Source organism: Chelonoidis abingdonii, chromosome 2 (assembly GCF_003597395.2).
Source record: "Chelonoidis abingdonii isolate Lonesome George chromosome 2, CheloAbing_2.0, whole genome shotgun sequence".
Lineage (NCBI taxonomy): Eukaryota > Metazoa > Chordata > Testudines > Testudinidae > Chelonoidis > Chelonoidis abingdonii.
In genome coordinates, this window is record NC_133770.1 from 9687230 (window position 1) to 9713591 (window position 26362).

General features: G+C 42.0%; 1 protein-coding gene across 1 annotated transcript in view; it reads left to right on the forward strand.

Annotated features, from left to right (window-relative positions):
• Nucleotides 1–1101: 1101 nt before the first annotated feature.
• Nucleotides 1102–26362, forward strand: part of LOC142046182 (obscurin-like) — a 36912-nt gene continuing 11651 nt past the window's right edge. Inside the window, exons 1-18 of the mRNA XM_075061933.1 lie at nt 1102–1118; nt 1714–1850; nt 2202–2314; nt 3871–4039; nt 4416–4497; nt 6205–6405; nt 7096–7156; nt 9040–9117; nt 9258–9430; nt 10383–10409; nt 11035–11187; nt 12624–12669; nt 13154–13231; nt 14887–18076; nt 20998–21108; nt 21306–21473; nt 22617–22739; nt 25643–25813. Of these exons, the coding sequence (XP_074918034.1) occupies nt 1102–1118; nt 1714–1850; nt 2202–2314; nt 3871–4039; nt 4416–4497; nt 6205–6405; nt 7096–7156; nt 9040–9117; nt 9258–9430; nt 10383–10409; nt 11035–11187; nt 12624–12669; nt 13154–13231; nt 14887–18076; nt 20998–21108; nt 21306–21473; nt 22617–22739; nt 25643–25813 (5098 nt within the window). The remainder of the gene's footprint in view (nt 1119–1713; nt 1851–2201; nt 2315–3870; nt 4040–4415; nt 4498–6204; nt 6406–7095; nt 7157–9039; nt 9118–9257; nt 9431–10382; nt 10410–11034; nt 11188–12623; nt 12670–13153; nt 13232–14886; nt 18077–20997; nt 21109–21305; nt 21474–22616; nt 22740–25642; nt 25814–26362) is intronic.

Below are 26362 nucleotides of genomic sequence, written 5' to 3' on the forward strand. Positions count from 1 at the left end.
GGTCAGATGGTCAGTAGTACATTCCTATGGCCATGCTGTAATTATTCAAGCATAGAATTTCTATCTGTAGACATTCTGTGGTACAGTTTGATTCATTTAAGATCTTTACTATATTTGACTCTGTTTTCTTTTATGTCTAGGGGCCACTTCCCCACCAGTGTGACCACCCTTACCATTCCTGTGTATTTTGCATCCTGGTATTATTCTGTCCCATTGATTATCACAGTTCCACCAAATTTATGTGATGCCTGTTATATCAATATCTTCATTTAATATGAGGCATTCAAGTTTGTCCATCTTAGTGTTTAGACATCTAGCATTTGTAAACAAGCACTTATAAAATTTGTCAATATTTAGTTATTTGCCTCGTTCAATATAATTGAATGGGACGCTCTTTGTCTGACTTTCTCTTCAGTTCCTACCTGTACTTTATTAACTTCTATCCTCTCCTCTTTAGTAGGCTATAGAGCAGGAGTCGGCAACCTTCGGTACGCAGCCCATCAAGGTAATCCCCTGGTGGGCTGCAAGACATTTGTTTACATTGACCATTTGCAGGCACGCTCCCCCGCAGCTCCCAGTGTCTGTGGCTTGCCATTCCCAGCCAACTGGAGCTGTGGGAAACAGCCTAAATTTGGCCTCCAGGTTCTCTCCTCCTATGTTTCCCTTTTTCATTGGTACCTACATGTACCACAACCACTGACTTTGTCCCAGCACCGCACATAAGTCTTTCCAAATGTCTTGAGAGGTCCCCAGTCTTCACACAAGCAAGCAATTTACCATGCTGTTCTTCTGGTCATCACCCAACTAGAGAGTATAGATATTTCTAATAATCGAATCCCCCATTACTGTTACTGGGGTTTAGTATGATCTTTAAAGTCTTGTGCAAGGTTGTTGTATGTTAAAAGACAGAGGAGAGTGGAGAGGTACACTACACGGGGAGTAATTAAGTCCCCAAATCAAAACTATCCTGGAATCAGTTTTAAATAAATATTGATTTCACTGGTAGTTAAACACCCAGAACAATGGCAAGATATAATCCTAAAAGGCTGTATTATCCCTTCTGTTTCATGCGTGTGAAATTCATTGCTTGTATTTGGAGATATGAATGCACATTGCAGGTAGGGGTGGCTCTAGGCATTTTGCCGCCCCAAGCACGGCAGGCAGGCTGCCTTCGGCGGCTTGCCTGCGGAGGGTCCGCTGGTCCCGCGGCAGGTCCGCTGGTCCCGCATCTTTGGTGGACCTCCCACAGGCAAGCTGCCAAAGGCAGCCTGCCTGCCACCCTCGCAGCGACCAGCAGAGCACCCCCAGTGGCTTGTCGCCCCAAGCATGTGCTTGGCATGCTGGTACCTGGAGTCGTCCCTGATTGCAGGGAGAACAGAGCAGCTAGAGTTTCAAAACACATTTACATTGTAGCTGATTATGTCTGCGCCAGGGACAAAACAAAGCAGGGTTTTTCTCTGCCATAATTTATATCCTAAAATGTCCATGATCAGTGAATAATGGTAGCACCACTTGGCTCTGATTACTATTATTCTATACTCCAACTGGTGGGGATGTCTTTTAACATGTCATTATGAGAGTGAGTCAGTGAGTGCGTGGCATCTGAGGATGCTGTGGTCTGGTCTGTTTAAGTTGCATTTTAGGCCCTGCTTATTATTGTCTGAGGTGAAGACTGTCTGGGTAATGACTCTGCCTCTTGGTTTATGTAACAAGAACATCAGCAGTCACGGAGGGAGCAGACTGGTGTAGAAGAGAAGGGGCAGACGTGGTCTGGGATGTCCAGAGTCAAATTTATATTGAGACCACAGAAAGAACCTGCGTTTATAAAACAGATGAGAAGAGTGCAGCAAGTAAGAAATTGCATCGTTTTACCCTTCTGTCTCAGTTCCCATGGTCGTCTCATTGTTTTGCCAACAGCTGCAAATTTATCACAATATTTGGTGGCTTTCTTAAAGCTCCAGCTCAGGTGAGCTTGAAAACTGGAAGCCTAAAGGGCCAAAAGCCAATAAAAAGAAGTGCAGATGTATTATTTTTTAAACCTCATGGTTTTAAGCCAATCACGTGACTTTGAGGGCCTCTTGGGTTGGCAATTCTTTGAGCAGCTCACACAATGTAATCGTAATTCCCGCTCGCTGATCCCCAGCTTGATCCTAACATAACTGAGCTCTCTTTTAAGCAGTGTAAACCTTTTGTCTCCCCAGGCCCGCCATTTATGCAAGTGACCATTGAGGATGTGCAGGTTCAGTCTGGGGAGTTTGCCAAATTTCATGCAGTTATTGAAGGAAATCCCCAGCCTACTATCGCATGGTATAAGGTAGGTAGAAGATATTTCCCATAACTGATGAGTGCCACAGAAAGGAATGGTGTGAAGAGAAATTAACAAATAACGGAGAAGTTAGAAAACAATTGGCCATAATAGGCTCAAATAGCCTCCTGTATTTATCATTGGGCCAAGAATGGCTGGTCTTATTTGCAGGCAAAGAAGTGATGAACTTTCAAGGTTAAAACTTCTGATTGTTAAGTCAATTAAGGAATAATACAAATATAGGGACATAGGAATTTCCGGGCTGGGTCAGACCAGTGCTCCATCTCATCTAGTACAGCTGCTTCAGAGGAAGGTGCAAGACACACAGTGGGACTGGGCAATTATGGAATAACTTGGCCATAGGGGAGGCTTCTTCCTAGCTCCTGTGAGTCAGAAGTGGGCTTGTAAAGGTCATTGCCATTAACTGAGAATGAACCAGTAGTACAAAACGAGAAACGTCTTCCCATTGTTATGGAGATACAGCTGACATTGCTGGACTATGGCTGACAGGCTTCCAGAAGACTCGCACAACAGCAGATCTTTACTGTGTTAATGATGATAATTTATTCATCTACTGCATTCTTCATCTGGGGATCTCAAGAACTTTGCAGTCATTAATTAAGGCTCACAGCACCCCTAGGAATCAGGTAAAAAGAATCCCCATTTTACAAATGGGAAAAGAGACACAGGGAGATTAAGAAATTTGCCCAAGAGAACAAAGGAAGCCAGTGTCAGAATAAGAAATAGAACCTAGGAGTCTTGATTCCTAGTCCTCTACTCTAACCACTAAACCCCTGCTTATCCTGACTTTTTGGTCTTGAAATTGAGCTGGGAATCTCACACAAAAAGCCTGTATTATGAGACTTCCATTACTGTTTGGTAATGAATGGACAATACTAAGATCTCCACCTTTTTTGTAGTATTTCTGCTTTTGGTCTTGGCTAAAACCGAGAAGTTGGGAGTTTTAAAAAAAGGTTTCAGATTTAGATTTTTAGGCAAAGGTTTGAGTTCATTCTTATTTTATCTGCACTGGGTTTACTCCATCCAAGTTGCTATTGAAAACAGAGTATCAGTACCAGGGCATAGAAAATTTTCTCTGGAATATAAACTTCTCTATTCTAAGTGCACAGTAGATCTCCATTTTAACTACTGTTGTTCTACCTAAACCGGTGATACTCAGACTGAGGCTTTCCAGCCACAAGAGGCTCTTTAATGTGTCTCCTGCAGCTCTTTGCAGCACATGATATTAAAACACCGTGTGATTTAATTATAACCAATCTAAGTTATTGACCAATCAGGATGCTTTTACTATGTTATTAACCGATTAATTTACCAACTTGCACTAAATTATTAACTTTTTTCCTGTGAGAATAAAATATGTATCTATGAGAGAGAGTAAATGAAACAATGAATTCACACTAGTATGGCTCTTTTGGGTAATGTTGATCGCTAATTTGGCTCCTGAACTCCTGAGGTCTGAGTATCACTGATCTAAACCCTTGCAGTGTACCAGTACCTATTTCACCCTGGCACTTTAATACTGAAGTAGTGTCACATTTTTCCAGGATAATTCCTTGTTGACTGACAGCAACAGGATCCATCAAGTGAAAGAAGGCACAACATACAGTTTGATCCTGGACAAAGCTGCCCCAGAAGATGGTGGCATCTATACCTGCATTGCCAAAAATGCAGGAGGGGAGGTCTTGTGCAAAGCAGAGCTTGTTGTACATGAGGGTAACTTCATTTCTTAGGTTTGATGTATTCGCTCCCCGTGGCCATATGGCCACATCCACAGTTGTGGGGTGCTGACTTGTGTCTGACGCTTAGGCTTCTGGGGACGTATTCCAGGGTTAGTAGCACCTTGCTAGCTGGAGCCACTCTAAGACTTGGTTTGTGATATACTGTCTAGATATGCTATTTACACCAGCTGAGAATCTGGGCCCCTATGTTTATGGTGCCAAACACCTTCAATAGCCTAATTCTAAACAGAAGCTTAGAAAAATGGATCATATTATTTCCCGCAGAACATTGTCAGCATGATTGTTTTGCATGTTGTGCCATGGCCATGTTGTCTGAACACTACTACTAACTTTTTCTTTGGTTACCAAAGCCAAGAAAGACCAAGTGACCAAGAAACAGAGCACCCGAAGAAAACTCCATTCCTTCTATGAGGTGAAGCAGGAGATAGGAAGGTAAGTGTGATTTTTTCACTTTTAAAATGTCCTTGCAGGAGAATGTATAAATGCCTGTCTGATCTCTTTTAAGATGTACAGAACTATTGATCTAAAGATGGCATGCTTCACAAACTCTAAGGAAGGGGGCTTCTATCCCTGCTATCTGGTCAGAGCATGGAACCAGGACTACTGCACTCCTGAAGAAGTTGTATCCCTCACTTGACCATGAGGAGGGTCTCCAAGACATGGACGTTTGAGGGCATATGCAGTAAAAAGGGAGGACACATTCCATTGCAGTGGAAGTATACCAGATTAGGAGCAGCTTGGGTATCTCACTCCTCATGGAGTCCCGGTGGAAAGGGGATGGGGGACAGCTTTTCTTCAAGGGGCAAGGGGGAAATGGGGTAGCCAGTTCATGAAGCAGTATTAATCCCAGTCTTGTGACAGAGAAGATGTTTCCCTTCCACTCACAGGAAAATTTGCATAACCCAGCTAATACATGATGGTGTGAGGAGCTGTGAAACCTGAATGTGGGGTGACCACCTAACTTCTGAGAGGAGGTCTGAGTGAATTGTGGAGGCCTTCCCGACACATTCTGTGCATCACCCCAGGCTATCACCTATTTTGTTATTCACATCTTGTTTTATTCATTCCTATTTTTAGTTAAGCATCCAGGCTGCATTCAGGTTTGGCACAAGTGGGCAGAGTTCTCGTTGACTTTCTTCTCTTGCTAAGCCCACTTATGCCAGGACTTTATTTGACCCACCTTTTCTTTTTGCCCACTTTGCAATACAGTAGTTAGTATGGTGAAAACGGTGGCTGAAATCCTAGTCCCGATGCAGTCAATGACAAAACTCCCGTTGACTTCAATGGAGTCAGGATTTCACTCCATGTCTTTGGTATTGTGGGATCCCAGTGGTTTCCACAAGTGCAGTATAAGTTCACTGCTCTGCATTTTTCCTTCACTTCTATGCTTGCAACTGCATTGGATTTCACTTGAATACCGTTGACTTCAGTGGGTTTATATCCAAGAAACTGAGGGCAGAACTGTGTCCAGTTCTGTAAAGTTTTGACATGTCTAAAGCGTGGGAGTTGATGGAATTGTCATCCCTGCTCCATGTAGCAGGGTGTTCCCTGAGATTTTTAATAAAGGGTGGAAGGGATAATAAAACACTCTCAGTGTGTACCCCAAAGTTGGCTGAAGTATTACTGTGTAGAGAAAACAGCGTTGATAGGCCAAATTCTGCCTTTGGTCACACCCGTGCAATTCCACTGACTTGCTTTGACATTTGTGCAACCCTGTTGAGTTCAGTGGGGCTGTACAGCTATAATAGAGGGCAGAATTTTGCCCCAAATATGTTATTTTGGCATTATCTTGGTGTGGCAGACCCATGAATGTGTACCTACAGACACCATATCTGTCCACCAAGAGTGAACCTGGCGCCTTCAGCACATGCCCCTAACACTGGAGCTGAAGGTGTAACTGTTAACTGGCAGTGAATAGCAGGCTGTTCAGTTTTGGGGGGGCAGTCAGCAGAGGGAAACATGATCTCACACACAATAAAGTCAGATCATTACATTAGCCTGAGTTTATGGTGAATGTGGAGGGGAGGCTTTGAGAGAGGATTGCATGGGGGTAGACAATGAATGTAAGCGTCATGAATCTGACATACAGGATGATACAGGGCAAAACCTCAATGTGGTATATTTCTTTATTATGTACAGGGGCTCTTTCAGCTTTGTGAAACGGGTTGTGCACAAAGGGAACAGAGTATCCTGTGCTGCCAAGTTCATACCTCTGCGAAGCAAAACGAGAACCCAGTCCTATCAAGAGAGAGACATCCTAGCCACGCTCTCCCATGATAAAATTGCCCGGCTGCTGGATGAATTTGAAACAAGGAAAACCTTGGTTCTGATTTTGGAGTTGTATCCTTTTCTTCCCTTCTTTTTCTCAGATAATGCTGGGAGTGCCAGTTAAGGGAAACCCATGTCAATATGAATATAACCATTTATATTTTTCATCTGAGATAAAGGGACATATTTGCACAACATAAACATATTAAAGATTGTAAACTGCTCAGATACAAGGGGAATGGGGGCCATATAAGTACAAAGGATGAGTGGATTCACAATAGAAAAAGCTGTCTTAGAAAAATACCTCTTGAACCAATTGATTATATCATGCCAAAGCACTTTACTGAAATATGTGAAAGCTGAGGTTCCTGCCCCAATGGGATTATAACCTAGATGGACAGTATGCAAGCACAGAGGAAAGATGATGAGGAGCAACCAACCAACATGTCTAACGGGAGAATTTTAACACAAAGCAGCTTGTTAATTCCATGGGTTTCGTTTAATTTTTACGGAACAAAGATTTTCAGTGGTTCAGTTTACCATTTCCCATAGGAGGACTGCCCTAGCTCCTTCGGGACTGGAGGTGTTTTATAACAGACCTTCAGACAATTCCTGGCAAAGAGAGAGGATTTAACATCACCAAGGATATGCTGCCCTCTGAGATCTGTTCTTTTTTATTATCAAAGATTGTATTTGTTGAAGAATGCTAGTAAATGATGATAATAAACCAATGGTCTTTGTTTTCCTTAATGTCCTTGCTAGGTGCTCCGGTGAGGAGCTCTTGGACCGTTTATTCAGGAAGAGTGTTGTTACTGAAGCAGAGGTACCAATTTCTTCTCATTTTAAAATTTCTGTAGGTGCACTCCAAAATTCATTCTGGTTCTACAGAATATGGCTGCTTTATTTATACTATCCATTTTGAATATAGGGACTATTTCAGAAACATGTAATATCCGTCAAGCCAGAATGAATTAAGTGCACACCCTGAAACTTGCATTCCCAGTGATAGCTTCTCAACAGAATAAAATGAGAAGCCGAGGGCTTTTGATGGTAAACATGTGCTCAGCTAAATTTTATATTTCCTTGTTAGACCCAAGAACATATTGTCTCCGTAACACTACCACTTTCCCAAACCACAACTTCTATCATGTAGCTTTCATGTGTTTTGACATGTGTAATAATTTCATGTTCACTAGGGATTGTTTTTTTCTTTACCTCCTGGCGCTCCACAAGCCAAGAACTGAGATGGTATCCTCTGAAACTGAGATGGTATCCTCCATTCTAGCTCAAAATATAAAAACCCCGTAGTCTGTCTTGTTCTGGAACACAAGTATCCTACATTTCAATGGCTGCTTTTATTTTTCTCAGGTCTTAGAGGAAGCATCAGATAAAACTGTAGAGGCAAGGCTAAATTACCTTGTCACTGGGCCTGGATATTAAATCCACATCCACAGAGAAATTTTACTCGTATTAGGATCTGTGCCTAGTCTAAAAAATGGCTTTCTAACGCTACTTAAAAATGTGTTTTCCCGGTCTACGCAGACCAAACGAACTGTGTTAGACAAGGGCCTGTGATGTAATGTCGAAATCTGAATTGGAATTTCCCCCAAAGTTTGGGGGTGTTCATATCCCCTGTTAAGTGCATCTCTGTTTGTAAAGCTCAGGCTTCCTAATATCTGGAAAACTCTGGTGTGGAAGGGACCATTTAGGGTATGTCTGTGCAGCCCACGTCAGCAAGCCCCCAAGCCTTGATCAAGAAACTTGTAAGTCTAGAAAATGGGGATTGGCTTCAGAGCCCACGATCCAGCAGGAGCTGCAACTACAAAGTGCTGTCTACACAGCTATTTTTAGAGCTAGTATGAGCCCTGTAGCCCAACCTGTGCTGGGAGGCTTGTTGCAATGGGCTGTGTAGACATACCCTTAGCTGCTGTGTCTGAATTCCATGTTCTAATGTTTAGTTCCCCGTAGGTTTCACATAAAATAGTCTCACTTAAAAAGTGTATTCCTTTTTGTAGAGGTGATACCATTAGAGCTGGTTGGAAGTTTTTTCACTAAATATATCCATTTCTCAGATCTAGAATGGAATTTCACTGGTGGGGATAGGTCCATATCCAGGTCCCACTCCAGAATTGCCAGTACATGAGAGGTTAGGATGCTGATCTGGAATGTGGAAGGCTGAGGTTCATGTACTCTCTCTGAGTACCATAATCATAGAATATCAGGGTTGGAAGGGACCTCAGGAGGTCATCTTGTCTAACCCCCTGCTAAAAGCAGGACCAATCCCCAGACAGATTTTTGCCCCAGATCCCTAAATGGCCCCCAAGGATTGAACTCACAACCCTTGGTTTAGCAAGCTAGTGCTCAAACCATTGAGCTATCCCTCCCCGTTTGTTGGGTTTTTGGCTATTCTGGGGTGGCTGAAGCTTTCTCTCATATGGCTTGTAGGGGGGGGGTTGTGAAAAATTTCAAAAAGTCTCATTTTTAATCTGCACTGGAAGGAAAACAACTTTTGAAACCCGGAAACTTTTCACAAAATGGAATTATTTTCTAGTCAGCCTTAACAACTGGTTCAAGCTGTATTCCCCATATTACTTACAAAGAATATTTCTGGAATTGGTAATCCCTCTGAAATGTGAATTAAAATTTTAAGTAGACCCACCGTACTATTTAAATGAAAATGTTTTGTAACTGATTTTGATTTTTAAGGTCAAATTATACATCAAGCAACTTTTGGAAGGACTCAGCTATCTTCATGACCATAATGTACTTCACTTGGATATTAAGGTAACTCGCAAAGAAAAATCCACCTTATCTTAGCCATTACAGCTTGTAGATCAGGAGACTGATGTGCTTTAGTCAGACTATATATTAAAGATTTACTTATTTTTGCAAATAAACGTTCTCCATGTTTTCTGATTCATTAGCCTCCAAATATCCTGATGGTTTATCCTGAAAGAGAAGACATTAAGATCTGTGACTTCGGGTTCGCTCAAAAGATAAATCCATCTGAGCCTCAGTACAGCAAATACGGGTCTCCAGAGTTTGTCTCCCCAGAAATTATCTCTCAGTCACCAGTGTCAAAAGCATCTGATATTTGGTAAATTGTCACTTTTTAAAAAAGTTATAGCACCAAACAACATAACTTTGGGGCTTCGGGGTGAATTGATTGATACATTGGGAACATGTACTGTAGAGGGTTAAACACATTACAAACATGTATGTGTTTTAATTTTGCTGTGGAAGGGCCTTATCTTGTGAGTTGCTAAGCATCCTCAGTTCTGCTGAAGTCATGGTGTAGTATTGAATGTCTGATATGTAGAAATATCCAGTGTTGATCATATACAAAATATTTCCAATGCAACATCTGGCTAATTGCTTGAAGAGGTAAAGAAATTGGGCTTGTAATCTATTTATGCAGTATAAAGAAGCATGGTTTTTTTGAAAAGGATGGTAGGGGAATTTCTACCAGTGCTTTTCTGCAGAACTGGTACAATGACAGAGACAAAGTAGAGTTAAAAATGAAAGTTGAGCAATTTAGAGGATAAGAGGACTTGAGCCAGAATGTTAAGAACTCTGATTTTTCTCTGTTTTTGATAAAATGTATTAAACGCTAATGAGAAACTATACAACAAAATCTGTGTTTAAGAGACATCCGGTAGGTAGTCCGGCAAAGCCAGGGAAAGCCAGCATTGACATTCCTGATACATTTACAGTAAAAAAATAATAAATAAAAATTAACATATTTCTTCTTTATCCGTAATAAAGAAAAAAATGCACACAAACCTAATTTTTTAAAAATCCTTCCTGTCACCTTTAAATAAATTGTGCAGAATTGTTTCCTGTGCTGTTTAAAAGAAAAATCAGGACTAATGCAAAAAGGAACAGTTAGAATTTGCCTTCAAAAAGCTAATCCTTACAGGGCAGGTAAAGAGGATCCTATTGTACAGTTATTTGGATTATTGTCACTTGAAATGAAGGAAGCTATGTGGTGAGGTAGAGGGAGAAACAAGAACATCTGTCTGATATAAGTATGTTTCTTTTCTTCTCAGGGCTGCTGGGGTCATCAGCTATTTAAGGTAAACAATCTGCTTTAAGAGTCCTATTTAGCTTTCCTTAATCCTGACTCAGGTAAAACTTCCAATGACTTTAGTAGGAGTTTTGAGTGAGTAAAGTGTAAGGTTGTGATGATTGTTCAGTAGTAATTTATTTAATGTGTATGTTACCAACAGCATGCTAAGCACTTTCAGTTCTAAAGATGGTGTCCCTGTTCCAAAGAGCTGACAGCTTCTATGAATATTATAGTCAGTAACTGTCAGTTCATAGCTTTGGGTTAAGTATTTCACAATGACCCATACAATCTTATGGACGCATATTTTGGCCTTCCCTAATGTAAAGGCATGGGTCCACGTTTACATAGCTAAGTTGCAAGGGCGGTTTTGAAAATCAAACCTTTAATTTTTCTGTTCTTCAGATGCCTCATCTGTAAAATGGGGATCAATAATTTTGCAAAGTGCTTTGCAAACCTTGGCTGGATGTTATCAAAGTGCAAATGTTATTATTACTTGTGGTGTGTGTCTCTCATTTTGAATCTGCCTCCCATTTTAAAAGCTTTGTCATGCATTTGTGCTTTTGGAAGGTTGAGCAGCAATCAAATCCTGACAAATCATGTCTCCTTTTATTTTATAATGTTAATACAATAAGCTTAACCTGCAAGTCTCCATTTGCTGGGGAAAATGACAGAGCAACCCTTCTAAATATCCAGAATGGGACAGTTTCATGGACTATCCCTGACTTTGTTCACCTAAGTGAAGAAGCGAAGGATTTTATCAGACAGATCTTACAGCTTTCACCTGAGTGAGTACATTTCTGTTGTTTTCCAAAAATATTGTACCAGATGTTTGTGGGATGAGCTGCCAATTCTCAGCCAATCAGACCTACCTTCACTGTGAGAAGTACAAAATTTGGACAAGTTGGTATGGTCAGTTAGTATATCAGCCTTTCACCTCTGAAGGCAGCTGGGTTAAAATCCATATTTATATAGTCACCAGAAAACTACTCTGAAGAGTTTATAATCGAAAGATAAGAATGTGTATATCGAGTGAGCAATGTGTCTTGATGTTATTACACAGGTGGGTGTTCAGAAATTGTTTGAAAGAGAAGTTGGTTACTAGGGTGATGACAGCAATATAAGAACCTAAATAGAATAGCATACCACGTTAATTAGGTTGTTCTGGAACGCAGCTAAATAATAATAACGTTCCAAGCATGAGAGAAGACAAGAAACTGGGAGCTTCATTTTTTGCTCTGCATAACTGGTGCCTCCATAGTTTAGGCTTATCCTGAACAGGGCCAGTCAGAGGAGGGCCAGGAGGGCCTTTTAACCTGGGCCTCAAGCTCAAAGGAGGCTTCAGATTTAGACACTTGTTAATTTTTTGGCATTTGATAAGTTTTACAACTTGTTTTTATGCAAAATGTGACACACGCTCTCAGCTTAGAGCTGCACATTTAAGCAAATAAGAGATGTGATTTGGTAAAAGACATACATTTTTTGCAAAGAAAAAGGTTAGAAAAGCATTTGTTAAATAAAAAAACCCTTCAAATTATGTGTCACACTTTTTTTGGTGCCTTATTTTGTTTTCATGTGTCGTCATTTTTTATTTTTATTATGGTGAGGGGCCTCAAAAGCTGAAAGTGGCCCAGGCCTCTCTGGACCTCTGAGAGGGCCTGATCCCAAATAGCTACCAGTGTGGAAGACTAAGCGAAACCCACTGTTAAAAGCACCCTCTGTGACCTGTAATGCAGCCTTCCTTATTAGAAACAAGTCAGTCATTTCTGTTTTGGCAAAGACTGAACTGCAGAGACTTGAGTCAGGTGCAGTGTAAACCCATGAAATGCAGTCTTCCCCTTTGGTATCATGAAGGAAGGCAGTGCAGGCCCTGTAGAATGCTGTGGTAACTTCCATGGTCCCTGACTTGAGGGACATGAGGGAAGTGTGAGCATTGGGAAACATACTATAGGTTGAAAAAGAAGACGTGTTTTACTGTTTAGGAGAAAAAAATGGCTTAAAAGGGATCATTCTGGTTGGCTGTTTGGCTTTACTGCCCCATAACAGAACCTGGCTGGTAAAGGGCATTGTTGCTGGTATTGTTTAAAGTGACTTCCAGCTCAGCTGTCTTAAGGCCCTAGCTAGAGAGCCATCTGGGTAGCACTTGATCTGCAAGGAAGCTACACCCCTTTGGGTTTGTCATGCTGATGATGACAGCTGAAATGTGTATCTCTTCTATCATCAGAGCCAGGCCTAGTGCTTTGGAATGTCTCTCACACGACTGGTTCTTGGTAAGTTTGCTTGGATTTTACCCAATCTCTCTCCCAGTCAGCTAGCAACTGTGTTTCTCTCTTAGAGGCTAAGTGCTCTGTGACCCTGGGTTTGGAACCTGCAGTCCTTGATACTGGGTCTGTGTGTATATATATATGATGAGGGCCTGATTCTGGTCTTACTGGAAATTTGTTCAAAATGTCTTCAGATTGGTCCACAATGGGAGACAGAGCCAACACTAAATAAGGATTTCAAGATTTGGCCAATTGCAGTTAAACAACAGGACTCTTCCTTGAATTAAAATATGCTGTGTCCCCTGGAGAGTGAAATCTAACCGGGATTATAGGAAAGAGTTTCCTACAGTAGCAGAGGACTGGATTTGATGACCCAGGAGGCCTCTTTTAGTCCTATATATGTGTGTTTCTAAATCTTAACAAACGCCATTGAAAGTGTCATTGAGATTTTGTGACCAGTGTTTTTTTCCCTCATTCTTCTTTTTTACAGCTTAATCTCCCGCTAGAAGCAGCTCATTTTATTAACACAAAACAGCTGAAGTTCATTGTGGCTCGAAGCAAGTGGCAGGTCAGCAGATCTCAGTCTATTTTGCTCTTTCTGTCTAGCTATTTTTTTTAAAAGGTCTCTTCGAGACTGCAGCACAAGTGCCGGGTGTGCAGCCCAGGTCTCTTTGCTGTGCCTCTGAGAAAGGAATACAGTCACAGGGAAAAGGTTCAGTGGATGTGGCAAAAATAAGGTATCCAGGCTGAAAAAATACAGGTCTTCCAGCTCTCACCAGTGTTCTGCCTTCTTCCAGCCCAGGGCACTGAAAGAGGGAAGCCCCTTCTGGACAATGAGTAAAGACACTGAGCCTGAGGTCACCAGTGACTTCCGAATGTTAGATGACTTGTCTCGTAAGCTACAAAAAGACTTTCTGTGCTTTGATGCACAAAATGAGGGGGAGGAATAGCTCAGTGGTTTAAGGATTGGCTTGCTAAATCCCGGGTGGTGAGTTCAATCCTTGAGGGGGCCACTTTGGGATCTGGGGCACAAACCAGTATTTGGTCCTGCTAGTAAGGGCAGGGGGCTAGAATCAATGACCTTTCAAGGTCCCTTCCAGTTCTAGGAGATAAGTATATCTCCTATTATTATTAATTACATTATACCAAAGACCAAGAGTGAAATCCCCATACAAACATCAATGGGAGTTTTGCCATTGATTTTGTTGGAGCCAGGATTTTACCTCAACAATTTGGATACCTGTATTTTAGTGACAGGTTTCAGAGTCTGTATCAGCAAAAAAAAACAACAAGGAGTCCTTAGGCACCTTAGAGACTAACAAAAGTATTTGGGCATAGGCTTTAGTGGGCTAGAACCCACATTCTTAAGATTGATGTGAGGATGGGGTTGGGACTCAGGAACTTCTGATTGCTGATCTCCTCTCTGAGTCTGATGCGTTCTGCCAGTAGGAACAAGTTCTTTACCTCTTAGCCTCACTTATTCCCTTTGCATAAATTGAATAACACTGCCTATCTCCAGGGTATGTTGCGATAAGCTCATTGGCTGCTATGTGTAAAGCACCTTGCAGATGAAAAGTACTATGTGGGTGCTTATTATTATTAGCGGAAACCTCTGATAATTGGTCTTTGAACTTTGAGCCATTCCCCATGCCCTTTGTGTTACATAACATGTGGAATACGAGTATTTACATGTATTTAAATGTTTTATTCATTTTAAGGCCTACAAGCAATAGCAATACAGAAACGAAAGCGTTCCCAAAGAAACACTGAAGTACATAGTGGAGCACACGGGGATCCGGCGTCTCTGCTGATATACATCAGCAGAGCTCTACTGATTACAGTGGAGTTACGCCATTTTACTTCATCTAAGGCTCTGGCCTAATATGTTTAATTAAGAAACTCAGTGAAACAATGGAAATAATGGACCTATGGCTAAATCCCCTGCACTGCTTTGAAAATGTCAGCCTGCAGCCTGCTTCTCCACCCACACAGGTATAAGTTAGCAACACCTCCACTGAAGTCGGGGAATGAGAGGAGAGTTCAGCCCAGAATGAATCTGTCGAAACATATTGTACAGAAAGAAATCATGCCAATATGCTGTGCAGCTCTTATGTGTGTTATGTTTCTGAGGATATATAGTGTAATTCTTGCTGTGCATGTTTGCACCACTCTCATCACGACGTTGCTTTTTGGTTATGTTATATATTTTTTTTCCTTTTTCAGCGTTCTCTCATGTGCTATAAATCTATACTGGTAATGAGATCCATTCCAGAAATCCTACAGAGAACTCACAAAAACACATCGCTGGGCATCTCCCGACACCTGGTTGAAGAAAGTAGTTCTTCCACTACTACTGGCTCCTCTTCAGACAATGAGAATGCATCCTTCCCCAGGAAAAGCCACTTTGGCTCCACACCAGAACTGCACTTGTGTGTGTTTGATGCACCGAGTTATCAGGAACCTCCAAGTTATGCATCAGAAGAGAAACATTCCAAGATCTTGGTGCCTCCAGTAAAACCCACGAGACGGAAGTATGCTTTAGTGAAAAGTGAGCTGGATGATAAGTCACCTACAGAAAGCAAAGTACTAATGGCAGGTGTCTTTGCTCAGAAAGCAGAGGCAGTCAGCTCAGAACTCAAAGATGAAAGAGCAGATCAGTCTCAAGAGAGTGATGCAGAGCAGCCTTCGTTGGCAAAGGCAGCCACCTTAGATACATTGGATTTGGCACTGCCAAAAGAAAAACCAGGCACATTATTACCTGACAAAGACAGAATCGTAAAGGCTGGAGATGCAATGGAGAAACCACCTTTGTGTGTCCCCAGAGAGAGTGTCATTAAAAGCACATTCTACAGCCAAGCATCTGAGGCTCCTACACATCTACCTGCCTCACCAGGCAGAGACTACAGAAGTCACCTTGACAGAACAAGAAGGGCCTTCAGGAAATCAGGGTATTTAAAGATACCCTTGAGTGGTCTACGGGAACCCCTTCTAGAACAGTTTGAATTGAAAGAAGAGGAGGAGGAGGAAGAAGAAGAAGGTGATGAAGTATATGGAAAAAGCAGAGAAGGTGTGACAGGCCCTCTGATGAAATCGGCTTCCTTTGATGCTGCTAGGAAACCGTCACGTCACACCTTCCAGGTGTCCAGCAGAAGCCGTTCATTGGATGATTACAGGCTAAGAGCCATAAGTTTAGCCAAGGAGCAAGACATTCTGGAAGAAGACTGTGATCTAACTTCACAGGGGAGTTATGCAGGACTAGTTCACCAGCATGGAATATCTACTGACTCTGGCAAGGTTTGGCCTGAGGAGCATTCGATGGAGGAGGACTCAAGGAAAGATTGTTCAGAAGAACAGCCAGTCCCTTCTGCACAGTGTGGTGATGAAGGATGCCAGGGTCTAGCTGCTCAACCACAGAAGATCCCAGTGTCAGCCCACCAAGGTGAAAGTGAGGGGGATTTACATCAAAAGACAAAACTTTCTATTGACATTGATGTGGAGCCATCTGGTCTGGAAGGTGAAAGCCTGATTCTAACTGCTCAGCACCCGGACACAGCCCCAGTGTTGTCTCACACATGTGAAAGTAAGGAGCATTTAAAGCTGACGCCGAAGCCTAGTGGTGCAGAGTTTACACTTCTACAGGGTGAAAGCTCCGTTTTGATTGTTCCCGAATCAGAGAGAGCCCCAATATCAGCCCAAGAGAGTGAAAGAAGAGAACATGCACATCAGCAGCCAAAACCTTCTGTTCACAGTGCTACAGAATCTGCTGATCTACAGGGTGAAAGTCCAATTATCCTAGAGACTGCCCAAATTCCAGCTTGTAAAGGTGAAAGCCCAAGTATTTTAACAGCTCCACAACCAGAAACTGCTCCACTTTCAGTCTGCCAGGGTGAAACCCAGGGATGCTTACATCAGAAGCTTTCTGATTACTTGGGCACAGCCTCCACTGTTCTGGAGGGCAAACATCCAATGAGTCTAACACCACCACCAGAAAGTGCCCCAGTTTCAGACTGTGACCGTGAAAGGCAGGAACATTCCTGTCAGGTGCCTTCTGTTTACATTAAGGTGGAGTCTGCTGTTCTCCAGGGCGAAAGCCTATTTATTTTCACAATTCCACAACGAGAAACTGCCTCGCTTCCAGTCTATGAGAGTGACAGCCAGGAACAGTCACCTCAGGAGCCTTCAGTTTGCAGTGAGGTGAAATCTGCGGACTCAGAGGGTGAAAGCCTAGCTATTCTAGAGACTTCCTCTGTTTCAGTTGGTGAGGGTGAATGCCAGAAACATTCACATAAGAAGCCTTCTGTTTACAGCAAGGCAGAATCTGCTGTCCTGGAGGATTTGGTTGAAGAGATGGTTTGTCTGTCTGAAGATATGAATGTTTTGGCAAAGTCCGTTTCTACTCAAGAGGGGTGTGAAAAGCACTTCTCCCCTCCAAAGGAGATGTTCTATCAAGGTCTAGCTGACCACGTAGCCACCAGATATCCCACTCATTTGGTGTCACAGAGTAAAAGAGATGAGGGCATTTACCGGGCTGATCTTGCAGAATCAGCTGCACAAATTCCGGCAGCAGAAGATAAGTTGAGTATGTCAACCCTGTTGAGTGTAGTCACTGAGGAGGAAAAGGTGGCTTCTCCTGAATGTGAACATCTGGAGGATTTAGCAATCAAAAGCACTAGTTCCAGCAAAGCAAGCACATCCCCGTCTGATAATTCAGGTTCTGGAAAAAGATCTAGTCATAGCTCTGATAGCAAGGAACCTGACAAACACTCTGAAGTTTCCTTAGTGAAGATTAAAGACCTCTCAGAAGAGATGCCTAGCATTAGCAGTGGGACTTCAAAATTTGATATATCTGAGGTAGAGCCTGCGTATTTGAACCTGTCAGATCTCTACGACATTGTGTATTTTCCATTTGAATTTATGAACATCAAGAAGCCGCCACCCAAACCAACCGGTAAAAGATTTATGCCCTTCGGTGAAAAGGTAAAATTACCTCCTGCAACTAAAGAACATTTGCATCAGTATAAAAGACTGTGCAGTAGAGAGGACATTAAATCCCCTGCAGATAACTCACAAGATGCCACGACAGGGGAAACCAGACAAAACCTATTGAACATTTCCGAAGATGTAAGGCAACCCCTTCAAAGGCTGGCGAAAGGTTCCGAGCCACCAATAGGGAAAGGAGCTGAGGGCCATGTGACAACTGAATCCCAGCCAATGTATGGCTTCCAAAAAGACTCAGGTGGTAAGCAGAGAAGTTCCACACACAGCAGATCAGGACTCTTTAAACCCTATGGCAGATCGCATTCAATGGAGCAGTCAGTAGAGCAGACTCTGAAGAAGAAAGTAAAAGCTTCTGTTGCCCATATTTCAAGAATCCTAAAAGGAAAGCCAGCCCCTGAACCGGAGCAAAGGGAAGGTAAAAATCTCACAGTGGATGTAAATGGGCCTAACAAAATAATTGGGCTCTGTTACCCCTTCTCTCTCCTCTTTCCCCTCCACACTTCCTATATTCATCAGTTTATACATTTGACTTGTGTGCAATAATCAAGTGCAGATGCAAATTAAAAGCTCAGTTTAAGCATGAAATAGCATCAGCCGCTCCCCTTACCTAAAGGAGTAATCCTCCATGTCCTGATCCCAGTGGCAAAATACCCAGGGACATCAATAGGAATAGGATCCAGCTGTACTGTCTAGTGGAGTTCCCTTCATCCTCTGCAGCTAAGTGTTTTATTTCAGTATAATATTTGGTATTCTCTCCTAGCCCTGAATGTAAAACATGGGGCACAATTCTGAACTTAGTGAAGTAGATGTAAATGTGGAGTGACTACACTGAAGTCAGTGGAATTACTCCAGATTTATATCTATATCAATGAGACCAGAATCTGGAGACTAGAATCTGTCTATACTCTTGATTTTCTGGCACCTAGGTTGTGCCAAATAATGTGTCTTTCTGACACAGGTCATCTGCCCAAATACAGTTTAATATCATCCTAGCCCCAGGACCTTTTATTAAACTTGCCATGACTTTTGGTATTAACTGACAATTCATGACTAAGAACCCCATGGCATTTTTACTGCTAAACTAATCACATGAACCACAGATAATAGACTGTAATTATATGCTGCAATTAAAATGTCACTAATTTAGTAGACTGGCTTCTACCATTAAATTCTTTGAAACAGGCATCGAGAAGGAAAGAAGTGAGTATAAAAAGAGAAAGAGAGTGTCTAAATGGGGCTGCAGGATATTAAAACAGAAAATCAGGACTTCATTGATCCATCCATTCATTCCCTTCATTCTGAGAACATGAGCTCCCAGTTCAATGCTGTGGCTAAAAGAACTAATGCCATCCTGGAATGCAGAAACAGGGAAATCTTGGGTAGGAGTAGAGAGGTTATTTTATCTCTGTTTGGCACTGGTGCGATTGCTGCTGGAATACTGTGTCCAGTTCTGGTATCCGCAATTCAAGTAACATGTTCATAAATTGGAGAGAGTTCAGAGAAGAGCCACAAGGATGCTTAAAGGATTAGCAAACATTCGTTATAGTGATAGACTCAAGGAACTCAATCTATTTAGTTTAACAAAGAAAAGGTTAAGGGGTGGCTTGATCATAGTCTATAGGTACCTACATGGGGAGCAAATATTTAATAAATGGGCTCTTCAGTCTAGCAGAGAGAGAGAGAGAGAGAATGTGATTCAATGGCTGGAAGTTGAAGCTAGACAAATTCAGAGTGGAGATAAAACATATATTTTTAAAATGGGAGTAATTAACCATTGGAACAACACACATAGGGTCATGGTGGATTCTCAATCACTAAACTTTTTAAATCAAAATTGGATGTTTTCTAAAAGATCTGCTCTAGTAATTATTTTGGGGAAGTTCTTATGGCCTGTGTTATACTGGAGGTCAGATCAGATGATCACAATGGTCTGTTTTGGCCTTAGAATCTATCAAATTATCAAGCCTCAAAACAAAGGGGAAAGGTACCTTTATGGCACGAGTTAGCAGTTAGTTTTATTGTGAAATATCACAGAGGAATATAATTGCACCAGGCTAGTATCAGAGAAGCTGAGAGGGATGTAGCTTGCAAGATTCCTAAGAATTGTGTAGAGGAAAACCTTGGTAATTTACACATGCTAGCAGGAATTCCAGGAGTTCTCTTTGTTCCATCTTTGCCACAACTCCATCACCTTGCGGGGCTTTCAGATGCTTTAAGTATAGGTCTTGACCTGAAAGCAAAACCATTGTTTTTGGTGGAAAAAATAACTGCCATGGTTTCCAGAGCTTTTTTAGATGAACACATTTCAGAACAAAATGACATTTAATGTTTAATGTCCTTTTACAGAATATATGTCCACAAATCTAGGCTCAAATCCTTACTCAGGCAAGACTGCCATTGAAACTGATGGAAGGTTTGTTTGGTTGTGGACTACAGAGCCAGGATACCATAAATGCCACAAAAGTTATGTTTCTAAAGAAGGGATTCAGAGGGACCTGATGTGCCTTTTCATCTGTCAATTGTTTAGGAGCTTTTAAATCGCACAGTATTTTGGAAGTGGCAACATGGCGGTCAGGTGCCACTCAGAACGTTCCTTCAAGCTGGGTAGAGGTAAATCCAGGACTTAAATAAGCACAGTCATAGGAGTTTCTAGTTCCTTCATTGGACTTCATGAACATTCAGACTCTCAGTAGCCCCTCTTGGCTCTTTTAGCTTGTCCTCTAGTTTAGCTAGAAGGCTAGCATTAATTGTCTCCTGAAACGTTTGGCAAGGCTACAGGGAGGAGACTTTCGCTATTGCTGCGTATGGTATAGCTGCTGACTGGATAAAGAGAGGACTTCCATATCTGTCGGTCTGTCTGTCTATCTATCTATCATCAGCTAATTTCTAGAGCACCCATCACTGTCCTATCAAAGCGATAACGTACTTCCGAAGAGCTGTTGAACTGATTACAAATGCTACACTTACTAAAGAAAAAGTATGCTGCATATCACTAATATATTTGTGTTACCTTCTGAAGTTATTGGGTCTTCTCTAGGCAGCTTGCTTGTAATGTAACGTCCCTTCCCAGGGTCTGGGCCGGCACACAGTGAAAAGAGACTGGATGGCGTGCAGGACCATTTTTTTGAACTGACGCATTACTGTGTGGTCACTGGGGCCTAAAAAGAGGAGGACGGCATACTGAGCACAAGAACGTGAAACATGTTTGTTTTTTCCCCACTGGCGCTCCTTGATAGCCAGTCTGATTAAAGATGCTGTCTGGTATGTTGCTTGTTGTGATTTACATATGTAGTTGTCTTAATCTGTCTGAAATGCTGTTTTCCCTCTTTCTTTCAGCACCTTCTTTTGTAGACGAGCTCACGGATCAGGATGTTGCCCTGGGGCAGTCTGTGACTCTGTCCTGCCAAACGTCTGCCAATTTCCCTCTGCACATTGACTGGTTCAGAGGTGACATAAACTCTCATTTGATGACTTGGGACAATTTAAAAATAGGGTCTAGAGTTATAGCACAATAAATATGCTTGGAAATCTAAATTCCAGGAGAAGGTTAAAGGGAATGGATTTAGGGGAGTCTTCTACCTGGAAAAGAAGATACTTTTAGCCATATCAATAGAATTAAAGGACTTCTTCCTTCTGCCTTATAGATGGGGTGCCCATTCGCAGCAGCAGTAGGATACTGATCTCAGCCACACTCAAAAACTTTCAGCTTTTAACCATATTGGTGGTTACGGCCGAGGATTTTGGTATTTACACATGTGCAGCCAGCAGCTCCCTGGGTACAGCATCCACCTCTTGTGTCATAAGGAAGGCAGGTAAGAGCAGAAAGTAATTCAAGGAAGCAGATGTCTGGTTTGTACAGCTCCCACTCGAGGATTATCTCCAGAATTAGCAGCCATGTTGGATTATAGATTTTCTTCCACTAAGAGATACTTCACTTTCTCGGAACTCACAGAGATAGTTCCAGATGGGAAGGCAGCAAAGGGGATGTATCCCTCTCAGTTTGTTCTTTAGCCTCAACACCCCAATAGTACTAGGGTGACCAGACAGCAAATGTGAAATATCGAGATGGAGGTGGGGGGTAATAGGAGCCTATATAAGAAAAAGACACCAGAACTGGGATTGTCCCTATAAAATCGGGACATCTGGTCGCCCTAAATAGTACAGACGCTTCAAGGTGCCTTGATGGAAGCTGATGGCAGAAATCTTAATTTAGATGGTTGAAACTGGAAGACCTTGGAACATAGAGGCTGGAAATACAAATACCGTTGGTTTTTTTTAGCAAGATCATTATAAAAACTAAAGCAAGTGACATTCAGAAGTAAGCCTAGGCAGATCTTATAGAATTTGATGGCTAGTAAACTGTTGTTCACAAAACTAGTTCAAATTTGCATATCTTTTTAAACTCCTGGGTTTTTCAAGGATGATTCCGTTTTAGAAAACAGCCAAAACATGTTTTTACCTACAGAAGTCACCTATCTCCCAGAACTAGGGTGGTGCAAAGTATAGCTTGTATTCATTGTATATACTGAGTCAGATTCTTCCATGATGTAAGTCTGTTAAAGTTGATGAAGTTTACACCAAGCAAGCATCTGACTGATTGTGTTTATATTTTCCATGGAATTTTTCTCTCTTTATCTCTGCTCCTTATACAGAGTCTCTCTGTGTTTTGTTTTTGCCATGCTTGCTGTAGTTTGCCTTGAGTTCATTCTCTCTGCTCCTTTTTTCAGAGTCTTTCCTAAGTTTGAGTCTCTCCTCTAGTTTGAGTCAAACTTCCAAGTTTTTGAAAGGTTTGAAATCAGGCAAACAGAGTTTACCATTCCAAAAGGGATCAGCTATTTGGAATGGAAGAATATCTGCAACTGTAAAATTACTCATCGGTTAGAGGGAGAGGGGTCTAAGCCTTCATGTCTGTCTGTTGTCTATGACACCCCTAATTTTGCATGCCTCCCCCACAGAAGTTCTTGCTAGCCCCCCAGCCCCTGATATTGTGGAGGTGTATGAGGATGGAGTGCAAATGGTCTGGAAACCTGTGGAATCTAACACCGTGGTTATGTATACTGTACAGTGCAAGAGCAAAGGTAAAGCAGAACTTGATAGTCTCCACTTCTCATCATTGTTCTCATGATTATGTAGTAGTAGTCATATCGTAGTGCCTAGGAGCCACAGTCCTGCATCAAGGGCTCATTGCACTAGGTGCTGTACAAACAGAATAAAAAGACAGTCCATGAGCCAAAGAACTTAAAGTTTCCCATTAGAATCCTATTGACTTTACAAGAGCTGTGCAATGATAATCTCCTTCATTCAGAGACAGTTATACCTTGAGGGTATGTCTTCACAACCAGCCGGATCTGCGGGCAGTGATCAATCCAGCAGTGATCGATTTATCACGTCTAGTCCAGATGCAATAAATTGACCCCTGAGCACTCTCCCGTCGACTCCTGTACTCCAGCGCCACAAGAGGCGCAGGCAGAGTCGATGGGGGAGTGGCAGCAGTTGACTCACCATGGTGAAGACACCACAGTAAGTCAATCTAAGTACATGCACTTCAGTTACGTTATTCATGTAGCTGAAGTTGCATAATTTAGATTAATTCCTCCCCCACTCCCTCCATGCAGACCCGGCCTAATCATGTATTATTTTGGACTACCTGACTCATTCAGAGCCTGATGCAAAGCCCACTGAAGTCACTGGGAATCTTTCCATTTACTTCAGCTGGCCTTGGATCAGAGCCTTTAGAGCCTGACCTCTCTGAGTTCCTATTATTAACAATAATATTAAATATTTATCTTGCAGTAGCACCTACAGGTCACAACCACATTGGGCCCAGAACTGTGCAACTAACGGATTTTTGATTACCTGGCAATTCTAAAAAATCAGGGGGAAAAGATCATTTTGAGTCAATCCAAAGCAAAGATTTTTGAAATTTTGGGTGAATTGTACAGTAAAATAAATTTAATTTAATTTCAGGTCAAACATTGTTTTGGCATTAATTAAATAAAATTATTTTATTTTGACCATTTTAAAACATTTTTTATTCTTTTTTTAAATTTAAAATTCTTAAAAACGGTCAAAATAAAATTTTGAAACGCAAAATTGTTTTAAACAAAACTCACAGGTTTGATTTTGAAATATTGAAATGAAATGTTTTGACCTTTTCTGATTTTTTTTAGCTTCTTTTCAGTTGAAACAGTTCAGTACAATCAACAAATTCATGAAACATTTAGATGTCACCAGTCAGCATTTTTTGTCAGAAAAAAGTTTTGTCCAAAAAATGTCACCCAGTTGTAGCTGGGCCCATGCCTCCCTCTAGGTCTGTGTATGATATCAGAGATTTTCAGACTGGGGGGTTCGTCTCCCTGAGGGCATGGAATGTATTCTGGGGGGGCAGAAGGGAGCATGAGAAGCTTTGGAGAGAAAAAACATTTTGCCCACAGCAATGAATAAGTAGCAAAGCTAATTCATCCAGAATCATATCAGGACCTCGGATGGCCCTGTGTATTGGACTCTAGATGGTGCTGTGCATTCGGACGGATTTCTGATAAGCTGGCACAGCATTACACAGTCATTGCCATCTGTACATTAATCTGTTTGCTACGATGTGGTGTGCCCATTTAACTGAAGGTAGAAGGGGATCTCTGGAGGGCTGTTTCAAGCATCCAACCCAGGATGGGAATTGCTGTGTTCCAAAAAATAGGCAAACCCATTGCACTGGTAACAACAGTGTGATGCCAGTAAGCAGTATCTCACTTCAAATGTACATTGCTATATGCCTAAATGGCTCTGTTTGAATCAATGTTTCTGTTTTTAATGTTGGGTGAGAGGTTCATATTGATTTTTTTTTAATCAGTATATGTACTTGTGTGGCAGGGTGTGTGTGTAAACTACTACACAAAGAAGCAGAGTGCAGTCATATAGGTTTGAGAACCATAGCTGTATCCACATATGTAGTTCATTCTGGATATCCATGAGCTAGGTAGAGAGTTGTTCCTCTATGAGGGTTTATACCTGAATAAATCTGTTCCTGTTGTTCCCTAACCCTGGGTCTGTGGTGTATCCATTTCCCTGGTGACACAACAATACTATATAACACGATGTGTAACTTCAGTATGCAAACTGGAATGAATAAAAAGTAGAGTTGTGTGAAATGTTCTCAACAAAAGTCAGAATCACACGAGACTCACCTGTATCAGGATTCCATTGCAAATCTAAAACTCCTACTGGAGTCCTTGAAAGGTCATTTGAGCTTCACAAACCTTGAGTGAGCTTCGGCCTAGGTTTAAATTATTCTGGGGATTTATTTATAGTTCTTAATTATAGTTGTGCGATGTTTTCAGTTTTGCTTGCTTTCATCGTGAGCATACAGCGGTTTTTTTGAGCAGGGTTTTGGTTTGAGTTTGGGATTCATGTTTGATTCATGTTTGAACCTCAAATCTCAAAGTGGAACTCAGGGAGGATAGATATGAAATTACATGAACAAACGCATTCACAGCCAACCTCCTGCAATGAATGTTGCATGCAGGAGCAGCACCAGGGATTTTGCCACCCTAGGTGGCAGCACTCCTCCTCTGAGCATTCGGCGGCAGGGGGTCCTTCCGCTCCATGTCTTCGGGGCACTTCGGCGATGAGTCCTTCACTCGCTCTGGGACCCGACGCCAAAGACCCGGGGTGGAAGGACCCCCAATGCCAAATTTCCACCGAGGATGGCAAAATGCCACACCCCAAATCCTGCCACCCTAGGCGACAGCCCTGGTTGCATAGCTCTAATATAAAATACTTGGCTTCAGAAGTGAAAATATGAGGTCACTACAAACATGATAAGGCAAAGTAAGGTTATACTTTCAGCCCCATTTCCATGCAGCTGCTTCATTTAAATATGCCACCCATTTTCTGTACTCTGAGAACAGCCGTAATTGGTGGCACAAAAGACACCCGATAATCCCTAGAACAAGTGCTAACCTGTGTTTCCCTTTGCTTGGCCAAGACGGGGAATGGAAGACCCTTGTTACTGACATGGCTGATTGTTGCTACTATGCCAGCAATCTCTCCAGGGGCTTGGTTTACTCCTTCCGGACAGCCTGCATCAGTAAAGCAGGAATGGGACCGTACAGCAGCCCATCTGTGAAAGTAAAGATTGGTGAAAAAGATCAAACAGGTAAGCTGTTGGGTGGTGGTAAAACATCTACACTATCGCACCTCCTTCGAGTGTACTTCAGGGGAAGTGGAGTATCAGTCTGGAGGAACTCTATTGTCTCCAGTGTGTTTTAGGGTTTTGAATGCTAGGTGCTGTTCACAGATAGCCCCCTTAGCCGACAGTGGGATGAGTTGTAAGAACTCCTAGTCTTGGCATCCTGGGGTTGAAACTGTAGATTACATGTACAGGAGAGACCACTTAATGGGCTTTCTGACATGCTCATTTAATTCGGGTGCTCGCCAGGGAACAGAATCAGAGTAATGTGTTTCAGTTGGGTGAAGTGTGGGCTTAATAGCACACCTATGGAAGTGGTGAAAAGTCCATTGAAATGCTGTGGCCCTGGTGCTGTCTACAAGCCACAACTCAGTAGCTAATTGATGTGAATTGGTGTTTGCATCTGTAAAATTCTTTTTGTTCATTTTGGGCTATTTCACTGCTTAGTAAGTCAAACTTATCCCAACATAGTTTTTCTCTATAGTTTAATGCTTTGTTCGTATTGTTGCTTATTTT